This window comes from Mesoplodon densirostris, chromosome 4, assembly GCF_025265405.1.
Source record: "Mesoplodon densirostris isolate mMesDen1 chromosome 4, mMesDen1 primary haplotype, whole genome shotgun sequence".
In the NCBI taxonomy this organism is placed as follows: domain Eukaryota; kingdom Metazoa; phylum Chordata; class Mammalia; order Artiodactyla; family Ziphiidae; genus Mesoplodon; species Mesoplodon densirostris.
Window position 1 is genome coordinate 160,431,590 of NC_082664.1, and position 18,717 is coordinate 160,450,306.

At 44.8% G+C, this 18,717-nt stretch overlaps 1 protein-coding gene across 2 annotated transcripts in view; it reads right to left on the reverse strand.

Annotated features, from left to right (window-relative positions):
* The window catches only part of SFMBT2 (Scm like with four mbt domains 2), a 205,376-nt gene that overhangs the window by 11,540 nt on the left and 175,119 nt on the right, over positions 1 to 18,717 (reverse strand). For both annotated transcript variants that reach the window (XM_060095412.1, XM_060095411.1), the window contains exons 15-18: positions 17,077 to 17,216; positions 8,303 to 8,412; positions 2,358 to 2,533; positions 116 to 282 (exon numbers count right to left, since the gene is read on the reverse strand). In XM_060095412.1, coding sequence (XP_059951395.1) covers positions 116 to 282; positions 2,358 to 2,533; positions 8,303 to 8,412; positions 17,077 to 17,216 — 593 coding nt within the window. The remainder of the gene's footprint in view (positions 1 to 115; positions 283 to 2,357; positions 2,534 to 8,302; positions 8,413 to 17,076; positions 17,217 to 18,717) is intronic.

The window sequence follows — 18,717 nt, forward strand, 5'->3', positions numbered from 1 at the left end:
GGTTCTGCCAGTTCACGATTCTCACCATTTAGCACCAAACTTCAACCTGGCCTTGGCTATGAAGCCAGGGCCGCACTTCCCAATCGAATGTGGGAAGCTTCCGAGCAGAACATACCTCCCCGGAGCCTGCGGCAAAGCCCACAGTAGAGGACCTCCGTTTCTTCTGCACAAAAATGGATTTTCGTCGTTTCCTGCGTCTGGCCGGTTTAGGGTGTCCGCTTTCAGCACTGCTTTCTCCAATTGGGGGCTTAATGATCTTCTTTCTCTTCCCATAATAATAAGCTACAGGGAGAGAGATGATGAGATTAAAAACTGCATTAAAAGGTTACACCCATGGGCATGCATGGATGGGGAGGATGGAGACAGGAGCAAGGCAGAGGGAGGAGAGAAGGGAAAGTAAAAGGAGAGGGAGGAGGAAAGTGAGAGAGATCATTCCTTCACTTGAGACCATCAAAACTTCACATCCCGGGACTTCCTTGGTGGCGCAGTGGTTGAGAGTCCGCCTGCCGATGCAGGGGACGCGGGTTCGTGCCCCGGTCCGGGAAGATCCCACATGCCACGGAGCAGCTGGGCCCGTGAGCCACGGCCACTGAGCCTGCGCGTCCGGAGCCTGTGCTCCGCAACGGGAGAGGCCACAACAGTGAGAGGCCAGCGTACCGCAAAAAAACAAACAAACAAACAAACAAACAAACAAAATTCACATCCCATTTACACCTCAGGAAACAGTTCTGAGAAAACAGCTCCACAGGGGGGAAACCTGTCCCCAGTGCCCTCGTGTTTACAAGCTGTTACGGACAGAACAGCGTCATCTGCCACCTGCAAATTCAAATGTAGAAGCCCTAATCCCCAATGTGACTGCATCTGGAGATGGGCCTTTAGGGAGGTGATTATGGTTAATGAGGTCATAAGGGGGAGGCCCTGACCCAACAGGACTGATATCCTGACAAGATGAGGAAGAGACACCAGGGATGCACAGAGGGAGGACCCTGTGGGGACACAGTGAGGAGGCGGCCGACTGCAAGGCAAGGAGGGAGGCCCCAGGAGAAACCAGCCCCACTGACACCTTGATCTGGACGTGCACCCTCCAAAACTGGGAGAAATGAATGTCTGTCGTTTAAGCCCCCCAGTCTGTGGGACTTTGCTGTGGCGGCCTGAGCAGACTGAGACAGAAGGTGAGCCACACAAGCTTAGAGTTATTTCAGGAGTTTCTCTCTGCTCCCCACCTTCCTTGCCCCCAACACTGCACACAGTGGTGGCAACCACTCCCACTGGAGACGCTCCGACAGCTGCCCCCGAGTCTGAAGCTCGAAGAGCCAATAAGCACAGTGAGCACCTACTGCAGGGTCCTGGTCACGAAGGATTTCCCCATCTCTCGACCTGACCGAGACCAACTGGCAAACACATAGCCCCAATTAATGGGGCACTTTCTGTCTTTTCAAATAGTGTTCCTTACCTACTACATAACTATACACTTTATTCTTTTCTCTCTCAGTGGAGACTTTCATTACTTCTGAATTCAATAACAGAGTTATATATCTGTATTACCACCTAGAGCAATAGTTAGAAAATTATTTACCAACTTTCAATAATGATTGATGTATTTTATCATTTGAATGTATAATCAACTAACTAAAACCTATTATGGGTCCAGTTTTCAATTATGATCAACACTGAGATGCTTCCTCATTAGCCAAAGCCTCAACTGTTCCATGTGGAACTCCCATTATTCCATAAAAGAACCAGATGCACCAAAGGGACCTTTATCTATGGCTGGAGGCATACAAAGGAAAACACCAAATGCACAGCTCCTGGATGACAGAGGCTGTTTCCCACCCTGCAGTGAAGCACGTGTTCACACATCCCCACACCACTGTACCCTAGAGGAAAGTCACTCAGCCTCCACACCTCAAATTCCTTATATGCAAAATGACCGACTAGTGTAGGTTTCTTTCAGGACTAAAGCTGTCTATTTCCAGTACCTTCCACTTGAATTTGGTCCATAAAGATGGCACTTATAAAACTGTCAAGAAACGCCATGGGGTTCTTGGGTGTGAACAAACACTTATCCATTAGTGTCTGACACCTAGAGAGAACCACAAAGCAGCTCATCCTGGAGTGTGGTCACAGCAGAGCTGGAGACATCCCCATCCCTTCCTTATTCTAGGAGAGAAACAAGTATCTACTAAGTAAACCTTAAAGAATTCCCCTGTAGCAATTCCTAGGAAAAACTATGCAAAAGGTGTTTAAACAAAAACAAACAAATAAACAAACGAACAAAAAAACAGTCCACCAACTACATGACTACATGGTCCGTGGGTAGGCCCACAGACCAACGTTCTTTTCCGATTTGCACTTACTGTATTTGGTTTTGGTGTGAATGGAGCAGTTCTCCGGGCAGTTTTCAGAAACCAGCACAGGACTGAACAAATTTGGACAGCATTCGAGCTTGGCACAAACACGGCGGCAGAAATCCGCTACTTGGTCAGATGTTCGGACGATCTTGGCCACGGCCCTGTATGTTTTGCCTCTATACCTAGAAACAAAGAAGAAAAGTGATGGAGAGACCACACACTTACTCAGATCTATTTTGTACAGTGGATTCCAAAGCAGCACCATTCACTTTCTAAAAACAAAGCAGGTTGTGTGTGGTTTCTCTGTCATTTATTTTCATTGTTCCTTATGAGTTCACAAAAATATTTTTAAGAAATGCCCAGTGCCATAGGCAATGTATGTGGTGACCAGGCTAAAACAGGATCCCAAAATAAAGATTCCCAGTTGGCGTATTCTCACCGGGGTCTACGTAATTGAACACCCCTCCAGAATGCTTCTGGAATCTAGATAGTATCACTCGTTGCTCATGACCCTTGAGAAAAAAAAACTTTCTCCTCCCCAAGAAAAACCGCATGAAGTCACCAACGAAAAACTAGAAACCAGATCTTCTGGAAAGCAGGTTGGATGGACTCCTGTTTTCAAAATAAGTACTTACAGCCCTCATCCAAATGCCTATTTAATAATGATGGAAACCATGCTGGCTGAAAAGGTGAGCTCTTTGAAACAGTTTGAGTCACTTTTCAATACAGTTTTTAAAACTATCATTGGTACAAAATAATGATAAATTTCTCAGTTGGCAGCAGATCATATGTCTTTATTTACTTCACATCTCACTAAACTTAAGAGTCCACTGAAATGAGAATACATCCAAATAGCTGGGCCTATTAAAATATGTCCTTGATGTGCACCCTAATTTTCAAGTTGAAATCCTGAACGATAATTTATTTTCCAGGAAAACTGCATGTAGTGGTAGCTCTGGCTGACAGCACTTGCGTTAATTTTTGGAAAACTAAGCAAAATTGAGAGAGAAAGAACCACCAAGGAAGGCTGACCTTGTCAGTTTCCACATCAGCAGTGTCAACCTGCTCCTTTGCAGAGCTGTATGCAGATCTTGCTTGACTTCCGATGGGGGTGACATCCCAATAAACCCACCTTAAGTTGAAAATATTGTAACTCGGAAATGCACGTAATACACCCAACCTACTGAACATCAGAGCTTAGCCTGGCCTACCTTAAATGTGCTCAGGACACTCACATTAACCTATGGCTCGGCAAAATCATCCAACACAAAGCTTCTATCATAATAAAGTGTTGAATATCTCGTGTAATTTATTGAATACAGGAAGTAAAAAACAGAATGGTTGTCTGGGTCCAGAATGGCTGTTAAGAGTACCTGCTGTCCACCCTCGTGATTGCAGGGCTGACTGGGAGCACACTTTGAAACAGTACAGGAAGGCAGCACAAGGGAGGGACCAGGAAGGATTGCCTCCCTGCTGCGAACGTGGGGACCCACTCAAGAGTCTCAGAGTGCACACAAAGACTATTTTAAGAGGAAGATGTTTACGATTCAACAGATACAGAAAACAGCTTTCTTGGAGTTTCCATTATCTGACTAAAGGCAGAAATTTCTGAGCAATGAGGATCGCCATAAATCTCCTGTTTGGGGGGCGCTTCTCATCCTAGGGATAAACCTACCATAAATCCCCTCTTGGAGGAGTTTCATGGCCTTGAAGAAGACAGAAAGGCCACTCCTGCCTGCATAAACAAACTATTCCAAACTTTCTTCTCTCCCAGTTTTTCTCCTAAAAACCCATTTGTCTTTCCCAAAGAAACCTATTTGCTCTTCCCCAGAGGCCTTTTCTCCCCACTCCCTTCCCCCCAACTAAGTTAGGGATGACTTAGGTATAAGCTCCAAACCCTAACTGTCCCTTTGAGTTACACATCATAGGGCATTTCTGTGTGTACATCCATTGCACCAGGAAAGAAATGGTCTTTTTTTTTTTTTTTTGCTGTCTTTTGTCAGTTTAGTTTGCAGGCTCCCAGGTACTGAACCTAAGAGGGTAGATGAAGGGGTTTTCACCCTGACATCAATAAGGAAGTGTGGGTAGCCTTCCAATAATTTCCTATCAGCCAAAGTAGGGATTTATGTCCACATGTGAGTGCATGTGGCAGGGTAGAGACAGACAGATGAAGATGGACAAACAAGAGTTCTGGGGAAAATGGTCTCTTCTCTTTCAGTTAAGAGTTGAGAAAAATCAAAATGGATGTTGAGTCAAAAAGAAATACAAAGTGAAAACACCAACGCTGATCCAAGCAGAATGACTTCAATTTGGTCTAAGTTCTATCATTCATCTTTCAAAATCACCCATATCAGGACCTTTCTTAAAAATCTTGTGATGCAAGATTTACTTGTGACAGGACTATGATGACACTGGAGAATAAGGCTCCAGTCTGTCAAGTTGAATTCACATCCTCAAATATTTAAGGAAGAATTAAAAGGGGAAAAAAAAGATGGTAACTGCAGAAACAAGGATGCGTGGCACACAGTGAGAAAAATCACTCTTTTCATTAGCAATAAACAGTAAGAGACGGCCCCGACTTCCTTCAAAACAAAGCTTTTACTTCACTGGTCACAGATTCTTAATCTAGAACTAGAGTCAGTGCAACACTGGTTGTCAGTCTTAAGATACTCAACCTCAGAAATTGCTCTCTTCCTTCTTGATTCCTGTATTTCCAAGTCATGGGAACTCTGTGTGATAAATGGGGTGGGCGTTTATTTTATGAAAGACAACCTCTAATTCAGAACATCCTAAACTGGTCTGTGTGTGACCCAGAAATGCCACGCCCATAACCTGATGAATTTATTACACACCGAAATTCAGTCTTCTCTTCAGAAACGGGTTCACCCGCTTGCTTAACATAATTTTTACGGCATACATTTTCACGAGAGCAAATTTCACAAATCTGAGCAAAGTAAAAATTAACATATGAACCAACAAAATCTTTTTTCAGTGAGAAGTCTCTCCATTTGGGAATCCTTTTTCACATAAATCTCCTTGATAGTCAAATATTACATCTTACTGTTCATAAAGCATGGGCATGAATAAATGCCCCCAAAAGGTAAAATAAATGAAAACACATACAAAATTGTCATTGCTTATGAAAAAAGAAACCAAAATATCATTTCCATAGAGCTGAACATGACTCACCTAAAAGTAAAGATTTGACTTTATCTCCTTGCTTCTGCCTAAGTGATAGTGAAATCTAGTTCACTCAAAATTACATCAGGATATTTTCACTTTAAATATTCTGCATAACTGTAACAAAAGAAGACTGGGGAAATCTATGAAACCTCTGCCTGGCTTTTATAAAGGTTGTCACAAAAGCCATTCAAACAAGAGTTAACAATTTTTCCCCTTCAGGAAGATTCTATAACATGTTGGAAAACACACGTAAATGTCTCTAAAAGCATAGGACTGGATTTTTTTTAATCCCCCTAAGGTATAGCCCGGTATAGCCTAAATTCCTCCTCCTGAAATTCTAAATAATGTAGGTCAATTTAGTAACTTCAGTCCATCGGAAAGAAACAATGTCCTCTTCCACAGCTGCTGAAGTGAACCACACTAGCATCCACTTTTCCTTTAGCACAAGCTATTCCTGGTTCTGCCTTTCCATCCACATTGAAGACTCATTATATGATAGGCTTCTTATACAGTGTTCAAACATTTCGATAATTTGTTCTAGTATAAAAGGTATGGTTGTTGGCTAAATAGGCAAAATCACTGGGGGACGACTGTAGATGACAGTGTCCGTTTTTCGCCTATTTACAGATCAACCCTTGTCAATGCCACCCCTACCATCTCAACTAAATGGGTCTTTTCAGAAGAGGAAAAAACCAATCAGAACCCCCAGGTGCTAAGTGACAATGTTCCCAAAGGTCTACAGAGAAGAATCTCATGCCCTTTCTTACTGAGAACACTCTCTGTGGTTAATATAATTCAAGGACCACAACCAAGACAACTGAATGCCTTAAACGCAGGTCTCCGCCCTCGCTGAGTTAATTTATTCACGAAAGAAAGCATCTTAGCCTTTCAGCAAAATGGGAAGAAGTCAACTCTCTCTCCTCTCTTTGGCACCAATGAAAACATCAAAGTTATCAAGATCTAAAACGTTGTCGTTTTACATCAGAAGGAAAGAGGTGACTCAACATGTAGTATTATAAGGGATATTCCCACTGACTGTAAATCTGTCATTGTTAGCAGCTGCTTTAAGATGCTACTGTGATCCAGACACTTGAAATCCAGTTCAGACACACACTTTCTCATTATAAGTTGCTGTGTAAGATTCTGCTAAGGAACGCGCTGTCATGTTTGATATAATAGGTAATACGTTGCCTTTACGATACAGCAGGGCTGGGTCGTGCTGTGTATGTTTTGATTGTATCAGGCTGGTTTCAGAAAAGCTCTGATCAACTTGGCAATGGGAAAATGAGTGCAAACAGTGCAAAATGAACTCTCCCTGTCACTCTGGGAATCTGGAGTGAGTTTCTGGCTAGCTTAGGGAGCAGGGGAGGTTTTAATGGAATTTAAGATTGTTGTACTTTTACTATTTCCATATCCTTGGGTGTATTTTGGATGTACTGAATTTTACAGAAAAATTTTAAAACAAGACCTAATAAGGGTTTCTCTCTATAAATACTTGCCCGGGTTTCCTGCCACCACTATCAGTATGAATCGACATTATAACAAAGTATTCTACTGTGGCTGATGATCTCCAGCTTATATAAAGTAGAAAAATACAGAATGTTAGATTGGAAAAATAACATGTTTTATTTTTTTCTGGGCTACAGGTGAAGCTCAGTTAAATATTTATTGGGAAAGAAGGGAAGGGTGAGGTATGATGTCAATCTTCATTGACACGACACCTTCCAACAAACCAAAACTCTCCTTCCTTATTTACATGTATTCCCTTTAACTTTTGTGGTTTAGTGGAGTATCATTAGACCATACATGACTTTTGTTGAATCTAAAATTATAGAGATGCTCAAAAAAGCCACAGGAAAGGCTGAGTGGATAACTAACAATGAATGCGAATAACTGTGAATTTCTCCACGTCTGTACTCAGTTCTGGTGTAAGTTAACCATGGAGGAAAATACCACTGGTCATATAAGTTATTTAATATTCCTTAATTTTCACTACAAATAGGACAGGCACTTTCCCTCAAGGAGGACTTAGGTATGCTCTAGCCATTGAAAAGTAGTTCACTGTTTAAACCGCATCATTTTCCAAATGTTACAGCTAAGTGATACCTTTTGACACCATTATACAGGAAGTGGATCAATGAAGATCTTTTCCATTTGAAAAGAATTAAGTGGATATGAAAAGTCCTCTCAAACCACCAAAAGTATTATTAAACATAAAGTTATCTTGAGACATGAGTCTTTTTCTGTCTCCTAAACAACTGAGTTCTCGCAAAGCAGGCCAGGGGGTGTTCCCAATTTCAGAGTTCAAGAAACTTAAAGCAAAGCAAACATTACCTTTCCAATTAGCCTGTTTCCAAATAAAATAAGTGACCAACTACATGTCCAGCCACAGCCTATTAACCAAAACCAAAGAGAGGTATTGGTTCTTCCTATTTTTTAAAACTGGTCGCAGAGTAAGGAACATTGTATCTGGTATAAACTCTATAGTATCAGATATTAAGATCTGTTCATGAAAAACGTATAATAATGATAAGAGAAATCCTCTCTTTATATAAATGTTTCCCTTTGGATCAAACAACCCATCAGTACATTTTTATTCTGAATATTTAACACAATACACTCTGTGTGTGGTGCACAGAACTGCAGAACAACAAGCCTTCTGTTGGTTTCCACTTCTCTGGGCCATGTGAAAAAGAGGAAGGACAAGTTTCAAAGTGGCAGGCAAAGAACGCTGAGAACCCTGGTTTTCCAGAATTGAAAACACTTACTTGGCCTTCAGTGTCTCCTCCTGAAAATTCCAGTGTGGGTCTTCCACCAGCTGTAATTCCCGTAATACCCTTCCAGGTTTGTAAGCTGCATTGATGATCATGCTGAGAACCTGTCAGGAAAAAGGAATCGCCGTGAATGTCAACCGCATCCATTTCTGCTGAAACAAGGGTGTTTTAGAAACCACTCCGCTGATACTTCAAAGCTGTCTGCCCTGCACCTCCAGTCAGCAAAGGGCTGGGATGGAGTCAGAGCGAATGTTTTGCAGCTTGGCACTGACGTGCTCGCCATCAAGGGGATAGAAAGGGCGGTGAAATCCGACGCCTCTGCCTGGGAGAGTGTGAACCACTGGCCAGAGGGGACGGCTGGCTCTCACTAATGTTGCTGGTTGCAGAAAAACTGAACCATTTTCTCCAAAGAGCCATGGATCATCCTTCAACTGGATTCCTCTTCAGTAGTATCGGTTACTAAGAATTCCATTTTATCCTTAAAAATATATTTCAAAAGGAATCACTAAGATGGAGATGGGTGGTTTGTTCCAACGCTTCTGGATAAGCTTCAGATACTTGTACGGAGGGCTAACAAATTACTTGAAACTCACCTGACGCTGACCCAATTTATGGACATTTAACATCAGGACATTTCTCAGAGACCTGAGTGTTTTGAAAGGAAGCCTGAGCGTCTAACACCATCTGACAGCTTCCTCAAGCTACCCCTTCACTCCCAAGTCCCAAGTGCGAGAAAATGAACACGTGGTCAGAACCACTGCAACAGTCCCAGAGGGACCAGACATCTCCCTTCTAAAGCCTCAACTTCACGCTCTGAGGCACTCGTTTTCCATAAGCAAATCCTCATTAGCGATGAACATTTATGAGTTCTGGCAAGCTCGTGAGCTGCTGTTATTTGGATAGAGAGCTCAAGAAAATGTGAAGATGCAATGCAGCACATAAAGGAACACTGAGACCTCGGGGGCTTCATTCCACGAAACACCCATTCGTTGAGGATCTGCCCTGTGCCAAGCCCTGGAGCATACAGACAGCACACAGTACCCGCCGTTCCTGAAGCCCCTCCCCGTCCAGAAGAGGAATGAGCCGGGCACTGAGTTCACATGCCATGTTTCAGAGCAAAACCCCACTGAGAGAGTGAGAAAAATTCCTTATTGAGTTGGGAGGACACTGGCTATATTGCTGAAGCGCCTACTGTTTTGTGAAGGAGACCAGCACAGTATTAACGGGAAGAAAGAAGATGAAAAGTATGCTGCAGAAATTTTCAAGTCCCAGTTTTCATGTACCTGGTGTGTTCTGGAATGTAATTGGTGTGGTCTGCACCCTGATTTAATTAAGAGAAACAAAGCCTTCTCATAACTGAGGATTCGATCTTGAAATATTCTATACTCTGCAGTCAGCATGACAACTGTCTTTTTCTTGCCTGGGTGGCATTTTGCTATGTTCCCAGGTCCCTGTAAAGCCCATCAAGAGAACATGTTTCAGCCAAGACGCTAAAAGGCCAGGACACAGCAATACAAGCAGTTCTATTGTGTTTGTTTTCTCTATTAGAATAATCATCTGATTTTATTATTTACTGTCAGTACAATTTACAGAAACCGAGTTTAAAAATAAATCCATTTGAAACTGGCTGAAATCATGCACCAAGTGTTTATCAACAGACAATAAAGTTTCAACTGAATCTTTTCATTGTGTTTCGTTGAGAAAACCCCAGAGCTACATCTTATTTGCTGCATAAAGAAATGCATTTTGTGACTGTGAAAAGAAAATGCCTTCCAGAGTTCAATTCAGAGTGGAAACAGGCAGCAATTAAATCGTAAAAGGCATGTGATATTGAATAATTTTCCCCTGGCTTTTCCCAATGTCACATCATTTGTCTCTAAATTCAACAAGCTCTCTATAAAACTTTGGAATTGTGAGCTGAATAATTTATGTACCTGACATCTTAGTGTATTATAGTTACTCCATGAAAATAACTAAATTGACAGCTGTTATTATGACCCAAGTTAGACTGAATTACTGTACCTTGCAAAACATCAGAATTCAAGTTATTACACTCTTGATCACAAAGGGTAGCTCAGACCCTGCCCCCAATTAACTAACAGGATATTAGCTGTGAGGCTGATGAACACTCTTCCCAATAAACTGGCATTAGGATTGCTTTGAGTATCTCAAGGAGGAAATTAGCGCTAGAGCAATGCCTCACTGGATTTCCTAGGCTTCATGAAATGTTTATTGGGAACATGCTTCTACACAGAAGTCCCCACAGTATATTATAGCAGAGAAGCAATAGCCTTTGTAAAGTTGGGACAGATATGGGATGGGATCCCAGGTCCACCCCTTAGAAGTTAATCAAGCTTAGGCAAGATGCTTGATTGACTTTCCTCATCTGTATAATGGGGGTGCTGCCATTTACCTGGTTCACAATGAAGGGGGTCAGAACTTGTCACCTCAAAATATGCCACTTTGGCATAGGATTAATTTTGCCCTGACACAACTGAGAAACAGAAGACACTGCAGGAACTCTCTGCCCTCCCCCTTTCTGCCTAAAACACTGTGAAAGCGTCCCCCTCCCTGTTCTTGGACCAGGAGGAAAACAACCCTTGTCACTGGAGAAACAAAGATGGCCCAGAGATGACTCTGCACAAATAAATATTACTAGGAAAAAAAAAACCCTATCTTCCGTTAGATTCCCACATATACTTAACAGTCCTGGAGCCCAGACCCCTTTCCCTTTGTCTGATCACCTCTCCACAATGTACTGTCTTTTATTAAAATGGTATGTAAAAATCTCAAGCTTAATGGCTTCTTTGGTTTTTAATTTCTTTTCTGTTTTCATTTCTTTCAACCCTTTTCTCCTGTTAATCTGTCTTTTGTCAGTTTAATTTACAGGCCCTCCATACAGAACCTAAGAGGGTAGAGGAAGAGATTTTCTCCCCTGTCACAAGGATGTTGTGAGAAATAAAGGAGGTTAACAGCTCGGCATATGAAAAGTGTTTAAGGTAGCCCTCTTCTTGATATCCAAGCAGTCCTCATCCACCCACAAAATAAACTCTCCCTGAGCCTTCCTCTCTCTATTCTCGTTGGCCTGTATTGATGTTTCAGTCTCGCACCTTCGCTAAATAACTCTCCTTCGAAGCTCCTGACTTTCTTGCTACCGCCTCTTCTTCAGAACCCAACTTCTCAAAAAAAAAAAAAAGTCTATACTTTTAAATTCTTCATCTTCAATTCTCAACCCACCCAAATCTGGCTTCTTCTCCAAGCGGTGCACAAAACTGAAGGGCACCGATGACCTAATTCTCAAATCCGATTTGCGTTCCCATCTCTCTGAACCTCTGAGGACTCCGACAGTGTATTCCATGGCCCCGTCCTGCTGCACCTCTTGTTCTCCTACCTCTGCTCCATCAGGCGCAAACGTTTGCTCAGCAAACGGTGAGTGAGTCAGTTACAGGAGAAGAGAGAAGGGTCACCAGAGGGCGGAAGAGACAAATAGAACAGAGCGTAGGTGGTGTCGGCAGGGGCAGAAGCAAACAGCGCCAGGCGCCTGGTACCCGGGAGCCCCTCAGTGAATGCGTGTCTCCTTCTCTTGCCCCTGCCCTTTCAGGTACAAAGTCAGCACTCAAAGGATTCCGTAAATCGATGGGATTTTTTTCTGTTCACTTCGTGAAATCACGGAATTCCGTTATTTCCTTTCACATGCACTATCATGAAAACTTCTCCCCAAACACCGAAAGTAACTAAGATGGTTTCCAACCTCAACTATATCATACGATTAAAGTTGTAACAATGTTGAAAATGCAGGAAACCACTTAATAGGAAAATTAGTTCTCTGAGTGTTAAAATTAGAAAACACTTCAGAAGGCAAATATGAGCTCCCACAGCTCAGGCTGGGCTAACTTAATGGAAAGAAGACAGGTTCCTGGGCTTCCCTGGTGGCGCAGTGGTTGAGAGTGCGCCTGCTGATGCAGGGGACGCGGGTTCGTGCCCCGGTCCGGGAGGATCCCACATGCTGCGAAGCGGCTGGGCCCGTGAGCCATGGCCACTGAGCCTGCGCGTCCGGAGCCTGTGCTCCGCGACGGGAGAGGCCACAACAGTGAGAGGCCCGCGTAACGCAAAAAACAAACAAAAACAAAAACAAAAAAAGACAGGTTCCTGGGCTCCCCTGGTGGCGCAGTGGTTGAGAGTCTGCCTGCCAATGCAGGGGACAAGGGTTCGTGCCCCGGTCTGGGAAGATCCCACATGCCGCGGAGTGGCTGGGCCCGTGAGCCATGGCCGCTGAGCCTGCGCATCCGGAGCCTGTGCTCCGCAACGGGAGAGGCCACAACAGTGAGAGGCCCGCGTACCGCAAAAAAAAAAAAAAAAAAAAAAAAAAAAAAGACAGGTTCCTGACCTCAAAGGTTTGTCATCTGTTGAATTCTAGTGGCCAGGGTGGGAGATGCCTCTTTAGGGCAAACATTTAGAGAGAGACTGGCCCACAGGGAAACAGGAAGGAGGATATTCTCTCTCTGGTGAAGTCAGAAGAAGGATCTGGATGCAAAGGAGCCCCCCCTCAACATGTTCACTGTTACAGCAGACCTTTCTGCTCTGCAGTCTATCCAAGAGCCAGTTACAATAATTAGCTCTTTATAGAAATCGGAACCATCAAAGGCCCTCATGGGCCTCAAAGATGATTTCTTTCAATTTCAAAATCAGATGAAATGGAGATAATTTTATGAATGGGTTTTTTATTTTTTTTATTTATTTTTTTATTTTTTTATTTTTTTTATTTTTTTATTTATTTATTTTTTTTTTTTTGCGGTATGCGGGCCTCTCACTGTTGTGGCCTCCCCCGTTGCGGAGCACAGGCTCCGGACGCGCAGGCTCCGGACGCGCAGGCTCAGCGGCCATGGCTCACGGGCCCAGCCGCTCCGCGGCATATGGGATCCTCCCAGACCGGGGCACGAACCCGTATCCCCTGCATCGGCAGGCGGACTCTCAACCACTTGCGCCACCAGGGAGGCCCTGAATGGGTTTTTTAAATAATAAAATGATAAAAAATTTCTCTTGCCTAACCAGCAATTTCTCCATCAGTAGGGCTTCACCAGGTGGATGGGATACATAAAGTGCGAGAGGACCAAAATGAGACAAGACTCTGATGTGAGCACCTGTGCTGTCGATACAATTAGAGGCCCGGCGAGTTGCAGAGCAGACAGACAAGCAGAGTTTTATTTTTGTAACTAGATTTAAATGGAGAATATTAATTAAAACATGTCTCCAAACCCAAAGAAGGAGTTTGGGTTTCAGACGAACTGTAGCAGCTGTGCTTCTTTTCCCGGAGTGGAGTCACATTTATCCTACATCCCCCAGAGGTCCCCAGTGTATCAATGGAGTACGCAGCACTTCTTCTTCTTCTTTTTTTTTTTTTTTTTTTGCGGTACGCGGGCCTCTCACTGTTGTGGCCTCTCCCGTTGCAGAGCACAGGCTCTGGACGCGCAGGCTCAGCAGCCATGGCTCACGGGCCCAGCCACTCTGCGGCACGTGGGATCTTCCTGGACCGGGGCACGAACCCGTGTCCCCTGCATCGGCAGGCGGACTCTCAACCACTGCGCCACCAGAGAAGCCCCAGAGTGACTCTTTTAGGTACATTAGACATAGATAGATAGATAACGATTAATGGATAGAAAGATGAAAAATGATGGAGAGATGAATGGGTGAATATGATATATAGAGATAAATGATAGAAAGATAGATATAGACAGATGATGGATGGATGGGTAGGTGGGTGGAGTGAGGGGAGGATAGTGGACGCGTGCACATGTGTGTCTCTGTATTTTACGAATCAGGAACAACTTTCCCCCTTCGGTGGAGCAGGGCTGTGTCTAGCCTCACTTATTTTATCTTATCCACTTAGCCCGTCGTATTCAGACTGGTCCCTCAGTGTCAGGGTGAGTCAGAGGTCCCAAGCCTGGCGATCTCCACTAAGTGGGGCAGACAGTTGTGCTAGAGGGAAAGAAGCAACCAGGGAGGCTCATGGATCCAGAAAGTTTCCTGAGTGTCCAGGACTCATGTTGCTTTCTCCTAAGTTCCACATCAGAAAGAAAAGGCAATAAAAATCCAGTGCCGTATTTTTGCTTTTCCACAGAAAAGGCACAACCTGTCGATTTTCCCTCTATAAATGTTCATTTCTTAAACGGCTGAAACCCTGCTGCCCAAAGGCAGCAAGTGAAACACAGGTCACCCCTGCTGCTGAGGAGCAATTCCGTTAGCACCTGTAGCTTCACGCGTCGGAAGGTGATGTGGAAAATGGGAAAAAGGACTCCTATCGACTCCCCACCGAAAATGATACGTTCCTCTCTTTTGCTAAAAACAGAGGTTACACGCCGCAAATAATTTAAACCAAATAATGTTTAAGAAAAGCCCTGGGCTCCCCCCAAATCTCTGTAAGCCACGTGGGATTTTATCCTGGCAGGCTGCCTTCAAACCCATGGCCTTTAGAGTTGCTATGAAAACACAGACTCTCATTCTTCCTGAGCAGGTGTTTTCAGAGCCATTTCTGCCAGGAGGACCCGGTCGGTGTTCTCCCATCTCATTGTGTGTCTGCATTAGAAGCTGAACTTTCCATCACAGGACACATGGACAGGAGTGAATACATCAGGTGCCCCCCCCCCACCTTTTCCTCCTGTGCTCAGTAGCTCTCTCTCTCTCTGTCACACACCGACACAGGCACACAACGTCTGCCTTACTGCACTGTAGACAAAGTCAATACCACGGACCTGGCCACTCACGAGCTTGCATATAAAGCACGAAGCAGAAGTTCTTTGAATGCCTCTGCGAATGGCCGACAAGACTCCATCCCACGATGCTGATGATCTCAGAGGCGTGGGAGGTGTGGGATGCAAAACCTCCCAAGTTCACCGAGGGCCCCCAGGGACCTGCAGTTTAGTTGACTCGGGGAGACCCTGGCGTGACTGGGGCAGGCGTGCATGGCAAAGTACTGGGGATAGAAAAGGACAGTCCTGGGTGGCGGCGACCATCCTGATCCTGCGAGTTTCATTTATGACAAACACCATCACTTCCTGTCTGTCGTCACAGGGCCCACTCTCCCTGCGACTGCACCCGGGGGTCCCACAAAACGCCCCGGGGACCTGAGGGGCTGTGGATGGGCTCGACCTGCCCCCTCCCCTCCAGGCTACTCGCTGGCAGCCCCTTGTTCAAGGTGACTGGACCTGACTGGGCTCCTGTTCTTAGAGGTTGCCTATCTCCCTCCACCGCCCTCCTTCTGGAATCGAGGTCCCTATGCCCTCAGCCCCACTCAAGCTCAGGATGGTCACTGCCCAGAAAGTGAACATGCGTTCATCCTCCCATTTGCCAGAAACTTCCTCCCCTCTGGTCCACCGCCCTCTCAGCGCTCAGGACCCCTCTCCAAAGGCCGGCTCCACATCCACGCCCACAGACCTTACGTATTTCTCCAAGAACCAGACAGAGGGAAAACAGCCATCACTGTACATTTTCCAAAGACAGAAAAATGTTAACATCCCTGATGGCCTGAAGAAGCGAACGTGCTCCGTCTTTGCTCTACTGCCCTCATTCTCTGTAAGCGAAATGCAATTGGAAACCATGCCCAGGTCCTGGGCTGAAGCAGGAGTATTAGCATGAACGCTGGTTTGGTGGGACTTACGTTTTTCTTGCATTCACGGAACTGAAGTGCTTGCTTTTCTTCTTTCTTTCTTTCCTGCCTCATGCATTTTCTGAACATCAGCAAAAAAACTAGTTCCTGTCATCAGAAGACTGCTCTGGCCTAGCTTTGTTTTTTTGGTTGCAGAGCACAGGCTCCGGACGCGCAGGCTCAGCGGCCATGGCTCATGGGCCCAGACGCTCCGCGGCATGTGGGATCTTCCCGGACCGGGGCACGAACCCGCGTCCCCTGCATCGGCAGGCGGACTCTCAACCACTGCGCCACCAGGGAAGCCCAACATACTCTTTTATACCAGTGAATTTTACACCTATACGTAAGGACAAATGCTGTCCTCCAGCCATACGTGACCACCCTGAACTCCACCGGTGCAGCCTTATCTGTGCTGTGCACTCAAGGCGCCATCACTTTGCCTACTTCAGATCAAGTGTCACATCCAGAGATCCATCACATCCCACCCTGCGCCCAGACCACACGCTCTGGTCTCCACCGAGCCTCCACCCGACTGTACGTCTCACTTAGAATTATGTCATCTCCCCAAGAGGACCGTGAAACCCAAACGGGCAGAGGGCCGGGGGGTGTTTATTTCTTAACCTGGTGCTTGATGCCGTGCCTGGCTCCCAGAAGTTGCGGAACACACATTTGTTCAATGGATAAATGGACGGATAAATGGATAACTGGATCGTTGTGCCCAAGGAATTAAAACACACTCATCATGGTATAGTTTGATGTTTGGGGGGTGCTTTTTTGTCACAAAAAACAGGAATGTACCTACACAAAGGCTCAAAATAGGCCATCTTTTAAAACAAAAAAGCGATGATTCACAGAAGACTTTACTCAAATGTAGAGCAGCGTTTCCCTGACTCGGGGTGGAAGGCACATCCCTCCCACTAGACAGGGAGTGTTTCCGGGGCAGGAACACCATTTCTATCTCTGTACCGCCAGCCTCCAGCTCACAGGATTGAGAGGAAAGAGGTGCATGTCATGGTTCATGTTGCCTGAATGGACTCAAATTCCTATGGCCCCTGCTGCAGGGATTGTGCCCACGTGGCCACCACCCCGTGAAGACCAGTCCCCCATGGCTGTGGCTGTGCTTTACCTCTTTCAGGACCAGCACACATTTGCCTGGTCCCACCGACCGAGGCAGCTCTGCGATCCTCCCCTTGTTGAGGTAGGGGCCCGAGAAACACCTGTGGTTGATGAAAAGCGGAGGACAGCAGTACTTCCCGTTGACGGTACCTGCGGGGAAGAGAAACACAGCTGATGCTTTCGGACCGGAGAAACCTGCATAACCCCCTGCATTGGCAAAACTACCCAGAGGTGCACTGTGTCTTCATATCAGAACGGTTTACATCCACAGGAATATCTTAGGAATCCTGATTATTTTTTTCTACCATATAAATGAACCTTTCTGTTTATGACGCAGGACTCAAAACACACAAAACACAAAAAATAAGACAGTGACAACTAAGGTCTCCTCCAACGTAGCTTTAAGAGAAAAACACCAGTTACATAGCTAAGTTCCCCTAACCTACCTCAGGAAATCCCGCACCCAACGCCCCAGAAAGAACCTACTACCCTGTAGCTGGCATTTACCATTCCCACGAGTCTAGAAACTTTACCACACAACATATATGTGTATGCACAAGCAATTCAGGATACTTAGGTTATTTTTAAAATATTCCATAAAGGTTTTCTGCAACATTTTGTCAGTTCAACATGAGGTTTCTGAGATCCACCCAAACGGGTAAATGTATATCCAGAAAATTCATTCACTTTTCACTTTGTGTAGTATTCCACTGTGTGAATATAACACAATTGAATTTTCTATTCTCTTACTGATGGACATTTAGTTGTTTCTACTTTTTAAATATTACCTATGGTGCCTTAATGAACGCAACTGTGAAAATCCACTCCTGCTTACGTAAGGACAAGAGATTCTTCCAGGTCTACAACAAGGGGTGGAGCCGCTCAGCCACTGGGTCTGTGTACCGTTTTACTAGAAGGGGCCAAGCTATTCACCACAGGGACCCAAATTACACTCGAATAAGCACTGCCCAGTTCCTGTTTTTTTTTTTCAACTGAAGTATAGTTGATTTACAATGTTGTGTTAGTTTCAGATATACAACACAGTGATTCAGTCATACATATGTATGTATATATCTATATTCTTTCTCAGATTTTTTTCCCTTATATGTTATTACCAAATACTGAGTAGAGTTCCCTGTGCTATACAGCAGGTGCCTGTTGGTTATCTATTTTGTATATAATCATGTGTATCTGTTAGTCTTTGCCCCACACCCAGGCCAACCCTAGGTATGGTCAAGCTTCCTCACTTTGCCAGTCCATGGATGTGAAACGCGCCTCCCAGGGGCCTAACTCTGCATCTTCCTCATTAGCCTTTCCACTTAAAAAGAAAAAGGGCAAGGTGCTGATCTAATTGTGTCTCAAGCTGCCATGGGGAAAAAGCAGAACAACTAAATGGTGAGGTATCCCTGTCATCACTGGGATGCGTCCTGGCGTCTACACACACGGACTGCGGTCACACAGCCAGCTGAGATTCATCTTCTCCTGCCACTGTTTCAAGTCAAGCTGCACTAACAGTATGAAAACTTTCTTTCTGTATAAAAACTTGTTATTCATTTGGGATGGTGATTTGACAGTCTGGGAAGCTTTGTTCTCACAGGACTTCAACTGAGAACCAACAGGTAAGGAGGGAGACATGTTACTTTTCTGGGTA